The sequence below is a fragment of the Gorilla gorilla genome, chromosome 20 (assembly GCF_029281585.2).
Source record: "Gorilla gorilla gorilla isolate KB3781 chromosome 20, NHGRI_mGorGor1-v2.1_pri, whole genome shotgun sequence".
In the NCBI taxonomy this organism is placed as follows: Eukaryota; Metazoa; Chordata; class Mammalia; order Primates; family Hominidae; genus Gorilla; species Gorilla gorilla.
In genome coordinates, this window is record NC_073244.2 from 47,268,859 (window position 1) to 47,288,342 (window position 19,484).

The 19,484-nt window shown below is 45.7% G+C and overlaps 1 protein-coding gene across 5 annotated transcripts in view; it reads right to left on the minus strand.

The window, feature by feature from the left end:
• ZNF565 (zinc finger protein 565) overlaps window positions 1-19,484 on the minus strand; it is an 81,127-nt gene that overhangs the window by 17,971 nt on the left and 43,672 nt on the right. For 2 of the 5 annotated variants that reach the window (XM_063701277.1, XM_004060570.3), the window contains one exon: window positions 4,671-4,744. The exons of 1 other annotated variant lie outside the window; for it this stretch is intronic. In XM_063701277.1, the coding sequence (XP_063557347.1) occupies window positions 4,671-4,744 (74 nt within the window). Of the gene's footprint in view, window positions 1-4,670; window positions 4,745-19,335; window positions 19,464-19,484 lie in introns of those variants that run through there. 2 more of the 5 variants (XM_004060569.4, XM_019016261.2) reach the window with 2 other exon arrangements.

The following is a 19,484-nucleotide window of genomic DNA, read 5'->3' on the forward strand; positions in this document are numbered from 1 at the left end:
ACAACAAAACCCCCAAAAAAGAAATTAGCTGGGCTTGATGGTGTGTGCCTGTAGTCCCAGCTACTAGGGAGGCTGAGGCAGGAGAATTGCTTGAACCTGGGAGGTGGAGGTTGCAGTGAGCTGAGATTGCGCCACTGCACTCCAGCCTGGGCGACAGAGCAAGACCCCATCTCAAAAACAATATAAATAAATAAATAACAATGAAAGAAGGAAGAGAGAAGGAAGTTAGAAAGGAGGGCAGGCAGGCAGGCAGAAAGACAGAGACTGTTATTGCTTGCATAATATTGTATGTTATGTCTTGTAAGATACGTCGATTCCATTATTTTCGTGCACTTAGCTTAATTAAGATGTGTATGTTAAAGTGGCTTATATCTAAAAGAGAGGCAATAACAAATGCTAGTGAAGATATGAACAGAAGGGAACCCTTGTACACTTTGTTGGGAATGTAAATCAGTAAAATCACTATGGAGAACAGTTTGGAGGTTCCTCAAAAAACTAAAAATGGAGCTACCTTGTGGTCCAGCGATACCACTGCTGGGTATCTACCCAAAAGAAAGGAATCAGTAGGCCGGGCGTGGTGGCTCACGCCTGTAATCTCAGCACTTTGGGAGGCCAAGGCAGGCAGATCACCTGAGGTCAAGAGTTCGAGACCAGCCTGGCCAACATGGTGAAACCCCACTTCTACTAAAAATACAAAAAATTAGCTGGGCGTGGTAGCGTGCGCCTGTAATCCCAGCTACTTGGGAGGCTGAGGCAGGAGAATCGCTTGAACCCGGGAGGCAGAGGTTGCACCACTGCCGGCATGGGCAACAAGAATGAAATTCCGTTTAAAAAAAAAAAAAAGAAAGAAAGAAAGGAAATCAGTATATCGAAGAGATATCTGCACTCCATGTTTGCTGCAGCACTGTCCACAACAGCCAAGACTTGGAATCAACCCAAGTGTCTGTCAACAGATGAATGGATAAAGAAAATGTGGTACATATACACAATAGAGTACTATTTAGCCACAAAAAGAATGAGATCTGGTCATCTGCAACATGAATGGAACTGGAGGTTATTATGCTGCATGAAGTAAGCCAGGCACAGAGAGACAAACTGCATGTTCTCACTTATTTGTGGATCTAAAAATCAAAACAATTCAACTCATGGTCACAGAGAGTAGAAGGATGATTACTGAAGGCTGGGAAGGGTAGAGGGAGGCTGAGTGGGAGGTGGGGATGGTTAATGGGTACAAAAAATAGAATAAGACCTACTATTTGATAGCACAACAGGATGACTATAGTCAATAAGAACTTAATTGTACATTTTTTTTTTTGAGATGGAGTTTTGCTTTGTCATCCAGGCTGGAGTGCAGTGGCATGATCTTGGCTCACTGCAACCTCTGCTCTGGGATTCAAGTCATTCTCCTGCCTCAGTCTCCAGAGTAGCTGGGATTATAGGCACCCACCCCCACGCCCAGCTAATTTTTGTATTTTTTAGTAGAGATGGGGTTTCCTCATGTTGGCCAGGCTGGTCTTGAACTCCTGATCTGAAGTGATCCACCTGCCTTGGCCTCCCAAAGTGCTGGGATTATAGGCGTGAGCCACCATGCCCAGCCTAAATGTACATTTTAAAATAAAGAGTGTAATTGGATTGTTTGTAACTCAAAGGATAAAGGCTTGAGGAGTTGGATACCCCATTCTTCATGATGTGCTTATTTCACGCTGCATGCCTGTATCACAACATCTCATGTACTCCATAAATATATATACCATGTACTGACAAAAATTAAAAATTAAAAAAATTTAAAAACACAAGATGTGTAAAATCTTCAGGGTTTATTATACGCTTGCTAATATTCACATTCCTTCACTGTCCACTTTTCCTTGCTCCTGAAATCAGAAAGCTGATAGAAGGTATACCTGAGTTACATAAATGTGGCCCACAGCCAACACATGTTCAACCTCAAAATGGACCATTTTATGGTTATTCATCTCTCATACATATCCTTGCAAGACTGAAGAATGTTCCGTCACTGAAGTTCCCAATCACAGCCCCCTTCCTAAAGGCCTCACAAAACAGGTGTTACCACATACAGAGACCAACACCAATCACTACAACTCCTACCATGTCTATGTGGAGACAGAAGGCTGTGGGCTTCTATTGCAAACACTCTGATATCAGGTAAAACATAACACCCTTTTAAATGAATTTCTTTCTTTCTCTTTTTTTTTTTGAGACAGGGTCTAACTCTGTCGCCCAGGCTGCAGTGCAGTGGCGTGATCTCGGCTCACTGCACTTCTGCCTCCCAGGCTCAAGAGATTCTCCTGTCTGAGCCTCCTGAGTAGCTGGGACTACGGGTGGCATGCCACTGCACCTGGCTAACTTTCGTATATACATATCTTTTGTAGAGACAGGGTTTTCCCATGTTGTGCAGGCTGGTCTTGTACTCCTGAGCTCAGGTAATTCACCTGCCTTGGCCTCCCAAAGTGCTGGGATTACAGGCGTGAGCCACCACGCCTAACTTTGTGTTTTAAAATTTAAATTTAAATCTTTGTTTGTAGAGATGGGGTCTCACCCCAGCTGGTCTTGAACTCCTGGTCTCAAGCGATCCTCCTACCTCGGCCTCCCAAAGTGCTGGAATTACAGGGTGAGCTACTGGGACTGGCCAGAACTTTTCTTAATGATGGTTATAACTATCAACATTTTCCCACCTTAGAAATTAAAAGAAAGAAATATAATTTTTTTTTTTTGAGACAGAGTCTCATTCTATCAGCCAGTCTGGAGTGCAGTGATGCAATCTTGGTTCACTGCAACCTCTGCTTCCCAGGTTCAAGCGATTCTCGTGCCTCAGTCTCCTGAGCAGCTGGAATTATAGACATGCGCCATCATGCCCGGCTAATTTTTGTATTTTCAGTACAGACAGAGTTTCATCATGTTGGTCAGGCTGGTCTCGAACTCCTGACCTCAGGTGATCTGCCTGCCTCAGCCTCCCAAAGTGCTGGGATTACAGGTATCAGACACTGCATCCAGCCGAGAAATTTTAAAAATATTTTAACAACAAATAAACCTGTTACCTGTTAATATCAGTAACATACATTTTATGAAACATTATTGTCAAAATCAAAAAATTTAGTGGCATTGTTTTACATTTTTGTAAATATCTTTAATGACTGGCCAACTAAAAGAAAGTTGGATTTTTTTTTTTTTTTTTTTTTTGAGATGGAGTCTCACTCTGTCGCCCAGGCTGGAGTGCAGTGGCGTAATCTCGGCTCACTGCAACCTCTGCCTCCTAGGTTCAAGTGATTCTCTTGCCTCAGCCTCCCGAGTAGCTGGGACTATAGACACCTGCCACTGCACCCAGCTAATTTCTGTATTTTTAGTAGAGACAGGGTTTCACCATGTTGGCCAGGATGGTCTTGATCTCTTGACCTCGTGATCCACCCGCCTCAGCCTCCCAAAGTGCTGGGATTACAGGCAGGAGCCACCACACCCAGCCTATGTATATATTTTCTGAGACAGAGTCTCGCTGTGTCACCCAAGCCGGAGTGCAGTGGCGTGATCTCTGCTTATGACAACCTCGGCCTCCTAGGTTGAAGTGATTCTCCTACCTCAGCCTCTCAAGTAGCTGGGATTATAGGCACCCACCACCACTGCACCCAGCCATATAAATATATATATATATTTGACGGTATTAAGTGTCTTGTGACTTTTTAAAGAGGGGGTGACATTTAAAAATAGAATAAAGAATAAAGCAGTGGCTCATGCCTGCAATCCCAGTACTAGGAGACTAACCGATTGAGCCCCAGAGTTTGAGACCAGTCTGGGCAACACAGTGAGACCTGGTCTCTACAAAAACTTAAAAAATTAGCTGGTAGTGGTGGCATGTGGCTGTGGTCCTAGCTACTTGGGAGGCTGAGGTGGGAGGATTGCTTGAGCCCAGGAGGCTGAGGCTGCAGTGAGCCATGACTGCACCACTGTGCTCCAGTCTGGGTGACAGAGCGAGACCCTGTCTCAAAAAACGAAACAAAACAAAAACACAGAAGAAAGAAACCACCCAAGACAATGGAAAAGATGAAACTACTTTATTTCATCTTTGGCCCCAGTCAACCACAGTTATGATAAGGGAGACTCTCATGTTTCTCTCAAGAGAAGGTATTTCTACTGTACTGGTGCTCTGCTAAGAGCATTTATTTATTTATTTATTTAGACAGAGTCTCGCTCTGTCTCCCAGGGTGGAGTGCAGTGGGGAAATCTTGGCTTCCTACAACCTCCATCTCCTGGGTTCAAACGATTCTCCTGCCTCAGCATCCTGAGTAGCTGGGACTACAGGTGTGTGGTACCATGCCCGGCTAATTTTTGTATTTTTAGTAGAGATGGGGTTTCACCATGTTGTCCAGGCTGGTCTCGAACTCCTGGCCTCAAGCGATCCACCCACCTCAGCCTCCTAAAGTGCTGAGATTACAGGCATGTGCCACCACACCCAGCCTATGCTCTGCTAAGAGGACTACAGACACGTGGACAGTGCTGGAGAGGAGAGGGCCACCGAGGGACTCAGGCACCATTACTCATCTCCTGGAATGGACCAACTGTGAGAAGGACACAGGGAAGTTCCAGGATAAAGAACACAGTGTCCATATAATCTGGCGGGAAGACAGATCATTCTAAGGATAGAAGGAATTTCAACATACCTGGGCCATGGCTTTTAGAACTATTTGACCTGCTCTGATTTCTCTGGATTCTTCTCTTGGACAAGTGCAGAGTCCTGAAAAAGCAAAACGGGGGGGGAGATGGGGTAACCTCTGATAAACTGAGCTTGCCTCAGCACTCCCAAATAGATGAGCTTAAAAGAATTGTACTTCCAGTGTCTCGGATCTGCTTCTCCCACCTCTCCATGTCCTACCACACAAGAACTAACATTAAGAACTACAGAGTTGGCCAGGCATGGTGGCTCACGCCTGTAATCCCAGCACCTTGGGAGGCTGAGGCACAAGAATTGCTTAAACCTGAAAGGTAGAGGTTGCAGTGAGCCGAGACTGCACCACTGCCCTCCAGCCTGGGCGACAGAGCGAGACTCGGTCTCAAAACAAACAAACAAAAAACAAAACAACAACAACAACAACAAAAAAAACTGCAGAGTTAAGAAAACCCAGTCCCTTCCTAAAAAGTAAGGAACCCAAAAGCAGAAAGATGGTTTCAAGGCAGATGTGCTCCAGCACTGACACAGAACCCAGGCACCACCAAGGGAGGGATTACAGCTGACACAGTCCCCCATCTTAGTGATGCTAAACTTGGCCCTAGATGGGGCCTAGAAGGCTCCCACCTGCTCCAAATTACAGCAAGGATCTTACCACTCAGACTCACTCACTTGACCCCTAAGGATGAGGACAGCACCATCAGGCTAGGAACACAGACCATCTATGCAGGCCAAATCTTGAGTAAAAGACATCCCTAAACAAAGTCTTCTAGCTTCTCTGGGCTCAACAGGCAAAACCTCCTGGGCATCTCACTGGCTCCACTTCCTCCTTCCAAGTTCAAAATGGGACTACACCATGCATACCATAGGCTCTGTCAATGTCTCCAGCCCCAGCTATACTCACCAGACAGGAGCAAGAAAGCCTCAGTAATACAGGCATCTTGCTTGCATACCCGCACATCCGGAGTACTGCCCTCCATGGGAACTCAATTTCTAGAAGCCTCTTGGCCCAGCACTCTTTATTTCTCATCTGAGCCCTCCCTACTGCTTTCATTCTTTTTTAAAACTAGACAGCTGGGCGCGGTGGCTCACACCTGTAATCCCAGCACTTTCGGAGGCCAAGGCAGGTGGATCACCTGAGGTCGGGAGTTCGAGACCAGCCTAACCAACATGGAGAAACCCCGTCTCAACTAAAAGTACAAAAAATTAGCGGGGCGTGGTGGCGCATTCCTGTAATCCCAGCTACTCGGGAGGCTGAGGCAGGAGAATCGCTTGAAGCCGGGAGGCAGAGGTTGTGGTGAGCCGAGATCGCACCATTGCACTCCAGCCTGGGCAATAAAAACAAAACTCTGTCTCAAAAAAAAAAAAAAAAAAAAGACAAGTACAGTAGTGAGAAGAGGGGGAAGAATAGAACAAGGAGTTCAATTCATAACTGACTGTGAACAATCAATGGAGATAACTCACTACCTTCCGACCATCTACTGCTTTTCTGCAGAACATCACTTCCCCATTGACTGTGAGGCTGGCAGTTGCTGAGTCCGAAGTCCTGTGAATGGTATACATCTCAAGGGAATGAGAAGTCAGAGTTTTAAGGAGGGTTCTTTTTTTCCTTTTGAGACAGGGTCTCACTCTGTTGCCCAGGCTGGAGTGCAGAGGTGTGATCTCAGCTCACCGCAACCTCTGTCTCCCAGGTTCAAGCAATTCTCCCGCCTCAACCTCACGAGTAGCTAGGAGTACAGGTGCACGCCACTACGCCCGGCTGATTTTTTGTATTTTTAGTAGAGACGCGGTTTCACCATGTTGGCCAGGCTGGTCTTGAACTCCTCAACTCAGGTGATCCGCCCACCTTGGCCTCCCAAAGTGTTGGGGTTAGCAGGGTATGAGCTACCGTGCCTGGCCTAACAAGGGTATTAAATCTGATCTAATTAGAGGTCCAAGAAGCTTCCTGTAGGGGGTGTGTCAAAAGAAATACTTTTTTTTTTTTTTTTTTGAAATGGGGTTTCACTCTGTCACCAAGGCTGGAGTGCAGTGGCACAATCTCGGATCACTGCAACCTCTGCCTCCCATACTCAAGCGATCCTTCCACCTCGGCCTCCCAAGTAGCTAGGACCATAAGCATGCACCACCACGCCTGGCTAATTTTTGCATTTTTGGTACAGATTGGGTTTTGCCATGTTGGCCAGGCTGGTCTTGAACTCCTGAGCTCAACTGATCTGCCCACCTCGGCCTCCGAAAGTGCTGGGATTACAGGTGTGAGCCACCGAGCCCAGCTAAGGAAGACTAACTTAATCAATGGGAATGGTGTCAATAAAACTTTTCTGTAAAATGTAGAATAGGAATTGGGTTCTGAAACCTCAGGGAAGTTTAACAGGCAGAAAAGGGACAGAGAATATTGTGAGCAGAGTGAAATGCAGTGGCAAAAACACTGGACTGAAAGCAAATGGTGTATTTGGGAGACTAAGAATGATTTGGAATGAGTTGTGTAGTTTGAAGAAAGGTCTAGACCAGTGCTGTCCAAAGAATGTTCTGTGATGATGGAAATCTTCATATCTGTGCTATAAATATTGTAGTCATAGATGGCTATTGAGCATACAAAATGTGGCTAGTATGGCTGAGAAACTAAAGTTTTTATTTTATTTTAATTAATTTAATTTAAATTTAATTAGCTCTAGAATCTAGAGGCAGATAATGCTGGAGATGACATCAGGGGTTAGAAAATGAAGGTGTATAGGCCAGGTGTGGTGGCTCACGCCTGTCATCCCACCACTTTGGGAGGCCGAGGTGGGCCGATCACCTGAGGTCAGGAGCTTGAGACCAGCCTGGCCAACATGGTGAAACCCCGTCTCTACTAAAAATACAAAAATTAGCCAGGCATGGTGGTGCGTGCTGGTATCCAGCTACTTGGGAGGCTGAGATGGGAGAACTGCTTGAACCTGGGAGGCGGAGGTTGCAGTGAGCCAAGATCACACCACTCCACTCCAGCCTGGGCCACAGAGTGAGATTCTGTCTCAAGAAAAAAGAAAAGAAAATGAAGATGTATGAATTAAAAACCATGAGGGCAAGGACCAGTGGGTCTGATCATCACTCTAACCATCACTCTTGCCACAGTGTCTGGAGGACATAGGTGACCAATAAATACAGGCTGATGCATAAAAGTTAGGTTCTTTGGGAAGCTGAGGTGTGTCGATCGCTTAAGCTCAGGAATTTGAAACCACCCTGGGTAACATAGTGAGCCCTCATCTCTATTTTTAAAAAAAGGTAGGTTTTCAGCTGGGCATGGTGCCCACGCCTGTAATCCCAGCACTTTGGGAGGCCGAGGCAGGTGGATTACCTGAAATCAGGAGTTTGAGACCAGCCTGGCCAACATGGTGAAACCGCGTCTCTACTAAAGATACAAAAATTAGCTGGCATGGTAGTGGGCGCTTATAATCCCAGCTACTCAGGAGGTTGAGGCAGGGAGAATTGCTTGAACTCAGGAGGCAGAGGTTTCAGTGAGCCGAGATCGCACCATTGCACTCCAGCCTGGGGAACAGAGTGAGACTCTCTCTCCAAAACAAAAAAGAAAGAAAAAGTAGGTTTTCACTTATTAATGAAATGGAAGGCAACCTAAGAATTTAAAGACAGAAGTGACAGGACCAATATGGCCAGGTTATTTTGGAGAGGTGTAACCTTGGAGTCAGAAAGATTGACTGAGAGGTACTTGTACTTTTTCAGGCACGAAGAGGGCCTGACCCAGGACACTGGCAGCAGAAAAGAGGAGGAGGGAGATGAATTCAAAATGTAGATGAGATTAAATCAACAGGCTCTGGCATCTGATAGATATGGAGGCAGAGAAAAGGAAGTCAGAATTCTTTCATATTTACTGGGCTCCTGTGTCAACTGGCACTGTTCTAGGAACGAGGAAAGAAAATAATTCAAGTCCCTGTCCCAGTTGATCTCACATTCTGTTTTTTTTTTTTTTTTTTGAGACAAAATCTTGCTCTGTCACCCAGGCTGGAGTGCACTGACGAGCTCTCGGCTCACTGCAACTTCCACCTCCTGGGTTCAAGCAATTATTTTGCCTCAGCCTCCCAAGTAGCTGGAATTACAAGCGTGCACCATCATGCTCTGCTAATGTTTGTAACTTTTGTAGAGACGGAGTCTCGTCATGTTGGCCAGGCTGGTCTTCAACTCCTGCCTCAAGTGATCTGCCCACTTCAGCCTCCCAAAGTGCTGGGATTACAGGTGTGGGCCATTGTGTCTGGCTGGACCTCACATCCTATGGGAAGAGACAACCAACAAACACTGACATACGGAGATAGATGGGATTGAGGGCTGGGCACAGTAGCTCACTCCTGTCATCTCAGCACTTTGAGGGACCAAGGCAGGAGGATAACTTGAGGCCAGCAGCTCAAGACCAGCCTGGGCAGCAAAGTAAGACCCCCATCTCTACAAAAAATTTGAAGAAAAAAAAGAAAAGAAAAAAGATGAGATGTGAGTATTCAGGGTGGTATGGCCATAGACATGATATTGATATTCCTAATTATATGTCAGGTGGGGCCAGGCACAGTGGCTCATGCCTGTGATCCAAGCACTTTGGGAGGGCGAGGCACGCGGATCACTTGAGGTCAGAAGTTCTAGACCAGCCTGGCCAACATGGTGAAATGCCGTCTCTACTAAAAATACAAAAAATTAGCTGGGTGTGGTGGCGCATGCCTGTAATCCCAGCTACTCAGGAGGCTGAGGTGAGAGAATCACTTGAACCCAGGAGGAAGAGGTTGTAGTGAGCTGATATTGTGCCACTGCACTCCAGCCTGGGCAACAGAGTGAGACTCTGTCACAAACAACAACAACAACAACAACATATGTATATATATATGTCAGGTGGCAAATGTCCTACAGATAAAAACAAAGAAGATTAAGGGGAGAGGGAGTTTTGGAGGAAGAGAGGGTGGTCTGAGAAGGTGACAGGTAAGCACAGCCTGAATGGATGAGTGAGAAATGCAGGTATCTGGGGAAGTGCATGCCTTGCACCAGGAGCGGCAATTGCAAGGGTCTGAACGCAGGAGCAGGCTTTCCTCGATCAACAAGAGGAAGGAGACAAGGGCAGCTGGGATGGAACATGCGAGAGGAAGAGAGTCAGAGAGAGAGCTAGAAGCCAGATCACAAGGAGCTTGTAAGCCACTGTAAGAACTTTGGATTTTATTCTTAAGGAAAACAGGAAGGTACGAAACTTTTAAAGCCAAGGAATGATATAATCTGATTTATATTTAAAAAGGGCAGGGCACAGTGGCTCACGCCTGTAATCCTGGCACTTTGGAAGGTCAAGGTGGGCGGATCACCTGAGGCCAGGAGTTAAGAGACCAGCCTGGTCAACAGAAGCCCTGTTTCTACTAAAAATACAAAAGTTAGCTGCGTATGGTGGTGAGCACCTGTAATCTTAGTTACTCGGGAGGCTGAGGCATGAGAATTGTTTGAAGCCAGGAGGCGGAGGTTGTGGTGAGCCAAGATCGTGCCACTGACACCAGCCTGGGTGACAGAGCGAGACTCCATCTCAAACAAAAAAAAAAATACATAAAATAAAATAAATAAATTTTCAGAAAAATAGCAATAATTTTTGATAAATGTGCAAAGGGTATATACATGGGAAATTCACTAAATAATAAAGTGGCCCACCAACCTATCAAACATTCTTAAACCTCCTTAGTAATGAAGGGGATGAATGTTAAAAGCAATAAGGAAATACTATTTTATAGTTATCAATTTGGCAAAGATTTAAAAGATGGATGATATTCCACACTGGCATGATGTGAGGAAATGGACACAGGCAGTAAGCTATTGCTGGTGTCAACTTCCAACAAGGCAACATTAGCAGAAATTAAACCACACATGCCCTTGATCAAGCAATTCCAAGTCTGAAACCCTATCCAAAATTTTGTTTTTTTTTTTTTTTTTTGAGACGGAGTCTTGCTCTGTTGCTCAGGCTGGAGTGCAGTGGCGCGATCTTGGCTCACTGCAATCTCCGCCTCCCTGGTTCACGCCATTCTTCTGCCTCAGCCTCCCGAGTAGCTGGGACTACAGACGCCTGCAACCATGCTTGGCTAATTTTTTGTATTTTTAGTAGAGACAGGGTTTCACCGTGTTAGCCAGGACGGTCTCGATCTCCTGACCTCGTGATCTGCCCGCCTGAGCCTCCCAAAGTGCTGGGATTACAGGCGTGAGCCACTGCGCCCAGCCAACCCTATCCAAAATATTAACATGTGTGTGGAGTATATGATGGAGACACATTTGGCAATGGAACAGTGAATTTAAAGAAAACTTCAATATCTAGGAAAGAAGATTAAATAAATAAGTAAACTATAGTGTATCCATATAGTGGAAACACTTTCACCATAAACAAAATGATACATATCTTTATTTGTTGATGTAATGACATAAAATAAATAACATTAGGTGAAAAACGTAGGTTACAAAACAGCAAGTGTAGTGTAATCCTATTCTTACAGGAAAAATATACATATGTACACATGTATGCTTGTGTATATGCAGCATAGAACATAGACTAAAAAGGATTTTCAATTAAATTTTATATTTGTCTCTAGGTTATATAGTTATGGGGGATCTTTGTTTTTTTCTGTATTTTCAAGTTTTTCCCAAAAGTGCATGCATACACATGTGTGTGTGTGTGTGTGTGTGTGTGTGTATGTGTTTGAGACCGGGTCTCACTTTGGTGGAGTGCAGTGGTGTGATCTCGGTTCACTGCAACATCCACCTCCCAGGTTCAAGCAATTCTCCTGCCTCAGCCTCCAGAGTAGCTGGGATTATAGGTGCGCACCACCATGCCCGACTAATTTTTGTAGTTTTAGTAGAGATGGGGTTTCACCATATTGGCCAAGCTGGTCTCGAACTCCTGGACTCAAGTGATCCACCCGCCTCTGCCTCCCAAAGTGTTAGGATTACAAGTGTGAGCCACTGTACCCGACAAGCATATATTCTATAACGATAAGTAATACAATTACTCCTCCTCAACAGGGGGGTGGGTTATAAAAGGAGCTATGAATGGAGTGATTCATGAATGGCATTGAGGTGCCTTTGGGAACCTGCATACTGAAGGGGAGCTTGATTTTCTCTGTGCTAAAGCCTTTGGGGGCATGTCCTGGCTCATGCAGAGGAGGTGACCTTTCATCTGAAAGGCTTCCAGCTTCCTCAGTCCCCTCGCTCACTTGTGCACAGGCTCCTTGTCAACCCTCTTTCCACAGTCCAGGGATGTCCTCCTTGCTCCAAAAAGAAATCACATCTAATTTACAGAAGCAACTTCCTATGTATAGAAAAAGAAATGGGTCGGCCGGGAGCAGTGGCTCACGCCTGTAATCCCAGCACTATGGGAGGCCAAAGCGGGCAGATCACGAGGTCAAGAGATTGAGACCATCCTGGCCAACACGGTGAAACCCGGTTTCTACCAAAAATACAAAAATTAGCCAGGTGCAGTGGCGCATGCCTGTAGTCCCAGCTACCCGGGAGGCTGACGCAGGAGAATCACTTGAACCCGGGAGGCGGGGGTTGCAGTGAGCTGAGATCGCGCCACTGCACTCCAGCCTGGCGTGAGACTCCGCCTCAGAAAAACAAAACAAACAAACAACAACAAAAAGAAAAGAAAAGAAAAGAAATGGGTCTTAGCCAGTGTGGAAGACATTACTAATGTTTCACCATTATCCAGTTTGGGGCACACAGAAAATGACATTTTCCAGCCCCTTGCACTTAGGTAGGGCCATGCACTGCTCTAGCCAATGAAATCTCAGCTGAGGTGATGACTGTCACTTCAGTTAGAGACAGACACCAGAAAGACTGCACAATTCTCCAGTTTTTCTCTTCATGCATGTGGTGACCATCTGTTTTTCAAATGATGCAGCTAAGGGTGGCGGGCCTTCTTTGGTGTGGAACCCTGTCTCTGCTGATCCACACTGGACATGTACATGAGCAGAAATAAAATGTGACTCTGTAAGCCACTGAGATTCAGGGGTTGTTTGCCACCACAGCATAACTTAGCCTGTCCTAACCAGTACACAAATTAGGCTATACTTTGACTAGATAAAAATTCAGACTCAGACGCTTGGTCAATATGAGAAAGAGCAATTTTTAAAAAGAGGAAGCTTCAGAAATAAGAGCAGAGCTGTCCAATTCCAGCTCTATATGTCTCAAAGGGATTTTTCACAAACCCATAATGTGAAACAAAATGTGAATTATGAGTTACAGGACAATTTTTTTTTTTTTTTTTTTTTTTTTGGCGGGGCAGGGACAGGATCTCACTCTCACCCAGGCTGAAGAGCAGTGGCGCAATCATAGCTTCAGCCTCCTGGGCTAAGGTGATTCTCCCACTTCAGCCTCCCAAGTAGCTGAGACCACAGGCACGCCACTACACCTGGCTAATTTTAAAATTTTTTTGTAAAGACAGGGTCTCAATATGTTGCCCAGTCTGGTCTCGAACTCCTGGCCTTAAGTGATCCTCCCACTTCAGCCTCCTAAAATGCTGGGATTGCAGGTGTGAGCCATTGTGCCCAGCCTACAAGTTGATTCTGACCCAGCAAAACCATGCTGTTTTAGAGCTCCAACATCAAAACTTTGTACAAATCCTTCTGGAAAGTTGAGCCATCTCTACACCACCTAGTAAAACTTGAAGCTATGTGCCTAAATGTTCCCTGTCTCTGCAATTCACAGACATTCTTTAGGGCCCGGGATCCCACATCACAAGCGCCTGGGCTCAGGGGCTGAGAGAAGTTGGCCAAGTTATGGGAGCTAGACAGGTACAGGAATCTCCATCTTAACCTTAGTAATCTCTTCCTAAAAAAGCAACCACTCTGAGTAAAAACTCTAACAAAAGCCTTTTTCCCAATGATTTTATTATTTATTTTTTTGAGGTAGGGTCTAATTCTGTCACTCAGGCTGGAGTGCAGTGACATGATCACAGCTCATTGCAACCTTGACCTCCCAGACTCAAGAGATTCTCCTACCTCAGCCTCCCAAATTGCTGGGACTACAGATGTGCATCACCGCGTCTGGCTAGTTTTTAATTTTTTGTAGAGATGGGGTTTCGTCATATTGCCCAGGCTGGTCTCAAACTCCTGGGCTCAAACAATTTTCCCACCTCGACCTCCCAAAGTGCTGGGATTACAGGCGTAATCACTTATGCCTGTAATTTACCCTAAAATGGTAAATTCTTTGTTATGTTTATTTAACCATAAAACCAAGAAAGTAACATTATTGGTTACTGAAATAGGTAAGTGGGAACTGGGTAGAAAGAACAAAGAACCGGGGCCGGGCGCAGTGGCTCACACCTACAATCCCAGCACTTTGGGAGGCCGAGGTGGTCGGCAACTTAGTGAAAGCCCATTTCTACAAAAACACAAAAATTAGCTGGGCATGATGGTGGATGCCTGTAATCCCAGCTACTCGGGAGGCTGACGTGGGAAAATTGCTTGAACCCGAGAGGTGGAGGTTGCTGTGAGCCGAGATTGCGCCATTGCACTCTAGCCTGGGTGACAGAGCGGGACTCCGTCTCAAAACAAAAACAAAAACAAAAAACAAACAAACAAAAAACAATGGGCAATGGGATTGGGAGAGAAGAAATGATGGAGGAGTGACTCAGTAAATCCTTTTGTCTGATTCTGACTTTTAGAACAATGTGATTGTTTCACATACTCAGAAAAATCATTAAATTCAACCAGGATGTGAGGGGAACCCAAAATAAAATACAAACAGTAATAAATGAACAATCTATATTACACATAAATATTATGAATACAAAGGGTTTAGGGAAGAAAGTAGTTTTAGAAAACTGTATTTTCACTATATACTGTAAGACTAAAGACAAAAAGAACTGTATGGTACATGGAAGTCAGCAATTCTTAAATTACTTTTTACACAGGACTGAGCAAATATATTTATATATATTAATATATATAATGGTTAATAAATAAATTATATTATGGTTAATGTGAGCCACATTTTTCAATGTCAAAGAAAGGAGTTACAAAAAGGGAAATGGAGGCAAGACATGGTGGTTCACATCTATAATCCCAGAACTTTGGGATGCCGAGGAAGGAGAATCACCTGAGGCCAAGAGCTCAAGACCAGCCTGGGCAAATAGTGAGGCCCTTGTCTCTACAAAAAATCTTAAAATTATATTTAAAAAAAAGGAAATGGAGGCCAGGTGTGGTGGCTTATGCCCGAAATCACAGCACTTTGGGAGGCAGAGGCAGGAGGATCACCTGAGGTCAGGAGTTTGAGACCAGCCTGACTATCATGACGAAAACCCGTCTTTACTAAAAATACAAAAAAAATTAGCTGGGCGAGGTGGTGAGCGCCTGTAATCCCAGCTACTCGGGAGGCTGAGGCAGGAGAATTGCTTGAACCCGGGAGGTGGAGGTTGCAGTGAGCCGAGATGGCACCATTGCACTCCAGCCTGGGCAAGTAAAATTCTGTCTCAAAAAAAAAAAAAAAAAAATCTGGAAATGGAGAGAAGGCTAGAATGAACCCTGTAGTGTTGCACTGAAATTGGAGATACTATATGAACTCATGAATTATTTGTATATACATACATATAAACATATTTCATAGCTGAGAGGACCTAGAAGCAATGACATCTCAGAAGCAATGAAGATATCTAACCTTGGTTTCAAAAAATCATTTTTTTTTTTTTTTCCCCTGAGACAGGCTCTTGTTTCATCACCCAGGCTGGAATGCAGTGGTGTAATCTTGGCTCGCTGCAACCTCTGCCTCCCGGGCTCAAGCAATCCTCCCGCCTCAACCTCCCGAGTAGCTGGGACTACAGGTACTCGCCACCACACCTGGCTGAAAAAAATCATTTTCTAATAAAAGGAACCAATGGTCTCTGGGAAATTTGTAGATTCCAGGACTGGGGCAGGGAAAGTACCACATCAACGTGGAACACCTTGCGGTGCCAGAAAATAAATAATAAAAATAGTAAATAAAGAGGCCACATTGAAAGGACACAGGAATCGACTTGAAGGGGCTCCCAGTGGCCAAATGTGTGATAATTTGAGCAAAAAAAAAAAAATGATAGCAATGAATATATAACCTATAGAATAAAAGAGATTATAACCTATAGAAGAAATTCCAGTCTATACTTATAGAAATAATTTAGTAAATAAATAAATGGCAAAGAAGAAAAATATCTTTCTAACAGTAAGATTCTAATTAATAAGGCCAGGCGAGGTGGCTCACGCCTATAATCCCAGCATTTTGGGAGGCCAAGGTGGGCAGATCACCTGAGATCAGGAGTTCGAGACCAGCCTGTCCAACATGGTGAAATCCCATCTCTACTAAAAATACAATTATTAGCCGGGCGTGGTGGTGTGTGCCTGTAATCCCAGAAACTTGGGAGGCTGAGGCAGGAGAATCGCTTGAATCCAGGAGGCAGAGGCTGCAGTGAGCTGAGATCATGTCACTGCATTCCCAGCCTGGGCAACAAGAGCCAAACTCCAACTCACACACACACACACACACACACACACACACACAATTCTAATTAATAAACATAGAAGTGGCCGGGCGCAGTGGCTTACGCCTGTAATCCCAGTACTTTGGGAGGCCAAGGTGGCTGGATCACGAGGTTAGGAGATCGAGACCATCCTGGCTAACACAGTGAAACCCCATCTCTACTAAAAATACAAAAAATTAGCCGGGCGCGGTGGCGGGCACCTGTAGTCCCAACTACTCGGGAGGCTGAGGCAGGAGAATCGCATGAACCAGGGAGGCGGAGCTTGCAGTGAGCCGAGCTCGCGCCACTGCACTCCAGCCTGGGTGACAGAGCAAGACTCTGTCTCAAAAAAAACAAAAAAAAAAAAAAGAAGAAAAAAATAAACATAGAAGTGATGATGGAAACAAACCCCAAAACCCCACCATTTGAAAAATAGCTGGTAACAACTTTTTCAGGCAAGCGTCATCAACGGATAAGACTAATAGATGAAAGTAGGATAAGAAACGGGATATTCACATAGGCTTAAAGTATTTCTTCACAAGACATGTATCAATTATAATGGGAAAAACAGTGACTTTGCAGCAGAGAAATCTGGCAATCACCGTCTTAACCAAGCGGTTAAAATTAATACCACTCATAGTGTAACGAATTGACCTCATGGGTCCCTGGCATGATGCGCTGAGAAGGGTACATCGCTTTCGGAGTATTCTTGCCCCAAAGGCAGAATCTGAATTTAATCAACAGGAAATATCAGACAATTCCAAAGAGAGGAACATTCTACACTGCAGACTCTACAAAACAAATGGCCAACACGGTGAAACCCTGTCTCTACTAAAAATACAAAAAATTGGCTAGGCGTGTCAAAGGAGTTACAAAAAGGAAAATGGAGACCAGACATGGTGGTTCACATCTCTAACCCAGCACTTTGGGATGCTGAGGAGGATCACTTGAGGCCAGGAGTTCGAGACCAGTCTGGCCAACATGGTGAAACCCCCCCTCCCACCGTCTCTACTAAAATTACAAAAAATCAGCTGGGTGTGATGGCATTTGTCTGTAATCTCAGCTTCTCAGGAGGCTGACGCAGGAGAATCGCTTGAGCCCTCGAGGTGGAGGTTGCAGTGAGCTGAGATCACAGCACTGCACTCCAGCCTGGGTGACAGAGCGGGACTCCATCTCAAAAAAAAAAAAAAAAAGAGTAAATGGGAATTCTATTTTTGTAACATTTTAAAGTCTTAAATTAATTCAAAATGAAAAGTAAAGAAAAAAATTTAAAAGAACATTAGGTATGCAGGGAGCAGGGAGGATATAGGCCTTTCAGTCCATCTCCAAGGCACGCAGTAAATTACTCCTATGGCAAATACTGGAGACCAGGTTACTTTGGTAGGGGTGAGGGTGGTGGTGGGGTGGTTCTGAAGTTTCAGAAGAAGGAAAGAAAAGCATGTCCTGAAAAACAAGAAGGATTTCAAGGAAATAAGAATAAAACCTGATGTACTTGAACTTGGCACCTTTCTTGGAGAAGGGTTAAGAGCAAGGAATCATGAACAACCAGGTCATTTTTGAACCACCATCCCCCTTCCCTACCATATAGGGGAGTGTGGTCAGAGAACACCAGGCATCTGCCTAAATCCAGTGTCACTCAGAAAGGCTGAGGTCACTGCTGTCCAGGGCCAGAATCTGTCCTAACTTCAAAGGTTCTGCATGGGTCAAGCACTAGAGTCACTGGCACACTTGGTGCTGCACATACAGTCAGTGTCACACAAACATAACCACACATCCACTCTTTTATTTTTTTGAGACAGGGTCTCGCTCTGTCACCTAGGCTGGAATGCAGTGGCTCAAACACGGCTCACTGCAGCCTTGACCTCTCAAGCTCGAAATCCTCCCACCTCAGCTTCCCGGGTAGCTGGGACCACAGGTGTGGGCCACCACACTCAGATAATTTTTAATTTTTTGTTTGTTTGTTTTTGAGACGAAGTCTCGCTCTTGTCCCCCAGGATGGAGTGCGATGGCGCGATCTCGGCTCACTGCAACCTCTGCCTCCTGGGTTCAAGCGATTCTCCTGCCTCAGCCCCCTGAGCAGCTGGGATTACAGGCACCTGCCACCACGCCCAGCTAATTTTTGTATTTTTAGTAGAGACAGGGTTTTATCGTGTTGGCCAGGCTGGTCTAGAACTCCTGACCTCAGGTGATCCACCCGCCTCGGCCTCCCAAAGTGCTGGGATTACAGGTGCGAGCCACCGCGCCAGCCATTAATTTTTTTTTTTTTTTTTTTTTTGTACAGGCCAGGCTGGTCTCGAACTCCTGGGCTCAAGTGATCCTCCCACCTCGGCCTCCCAAAGGGCTGATGTGAGCCACCACACCCGACCCTACATCCACTCCTGAGACACAGGACACAATCACAAACACCTCTATACCTTTCCAGTCACAATCACACACCCGCTAAGACACACCCAGTCACACAATCTACTCTCCACTGTGATACAGTTACTCCCGTATAGTCACAAGCCCCACACACCAACACCCACAAATGCCTCATATAGTCACAGTCACACACCCACTCAGGGGACACACGCCATCACTGGTACTTTACGGCATCCAGTCACAACTGAACTTTCACTGTGGACATACACACAGTCACACTCACACAAGCAACCCACACAAGCAGTGGCACCCCACTCCCGCATACACAGCACCACACACATACACACAAACACAAACACACACACACCAAGGGATACAGGAATACACAAGCGGCGTCACCACACAGTCACAGGCACAGGCAATTGCACACGGCCACAGTGTCACACAACCAAAACCACGCACACACCTTGGAGACATGAATCACAACCGCACACCCGCAGTGGTCACACAGTCACAACTGTACTCACACCCCAGGAACAGGGCGAACAGGCCACATATACAACGGGGACACACGCAGTATCACCCCCGGTCACAAGGATCCTGCACCCCGATACTCTCTATCACACATGGTTACACAAAAACCACCAGACAGACACCCTGGAGACAGGCGGTTACATGTGCACAGTTGCAGACACCCACACCCAGCCACACAGCCACAAAGACACATTCAGAACGGCGCATCCGCAGCCAGCTCCCGCCTGCGCGCACAGATTCGAGGCTCCGGACACGCCCCGGCCCCGCCCAGGACTCCCAGACCCCTCACCTTCTGCCTCCCCTGGTCGCGTCCGGGTCCTTGCGGAGCTAACTAGCTCGCCACGACGTCAAGAACGACGTAACGTCAGGCCGCTGTGGGCTCTGGGAATTGTAGTCCAGAGCTAGATCGGCCACGGACAAAATGGCTTTCTCTTATCC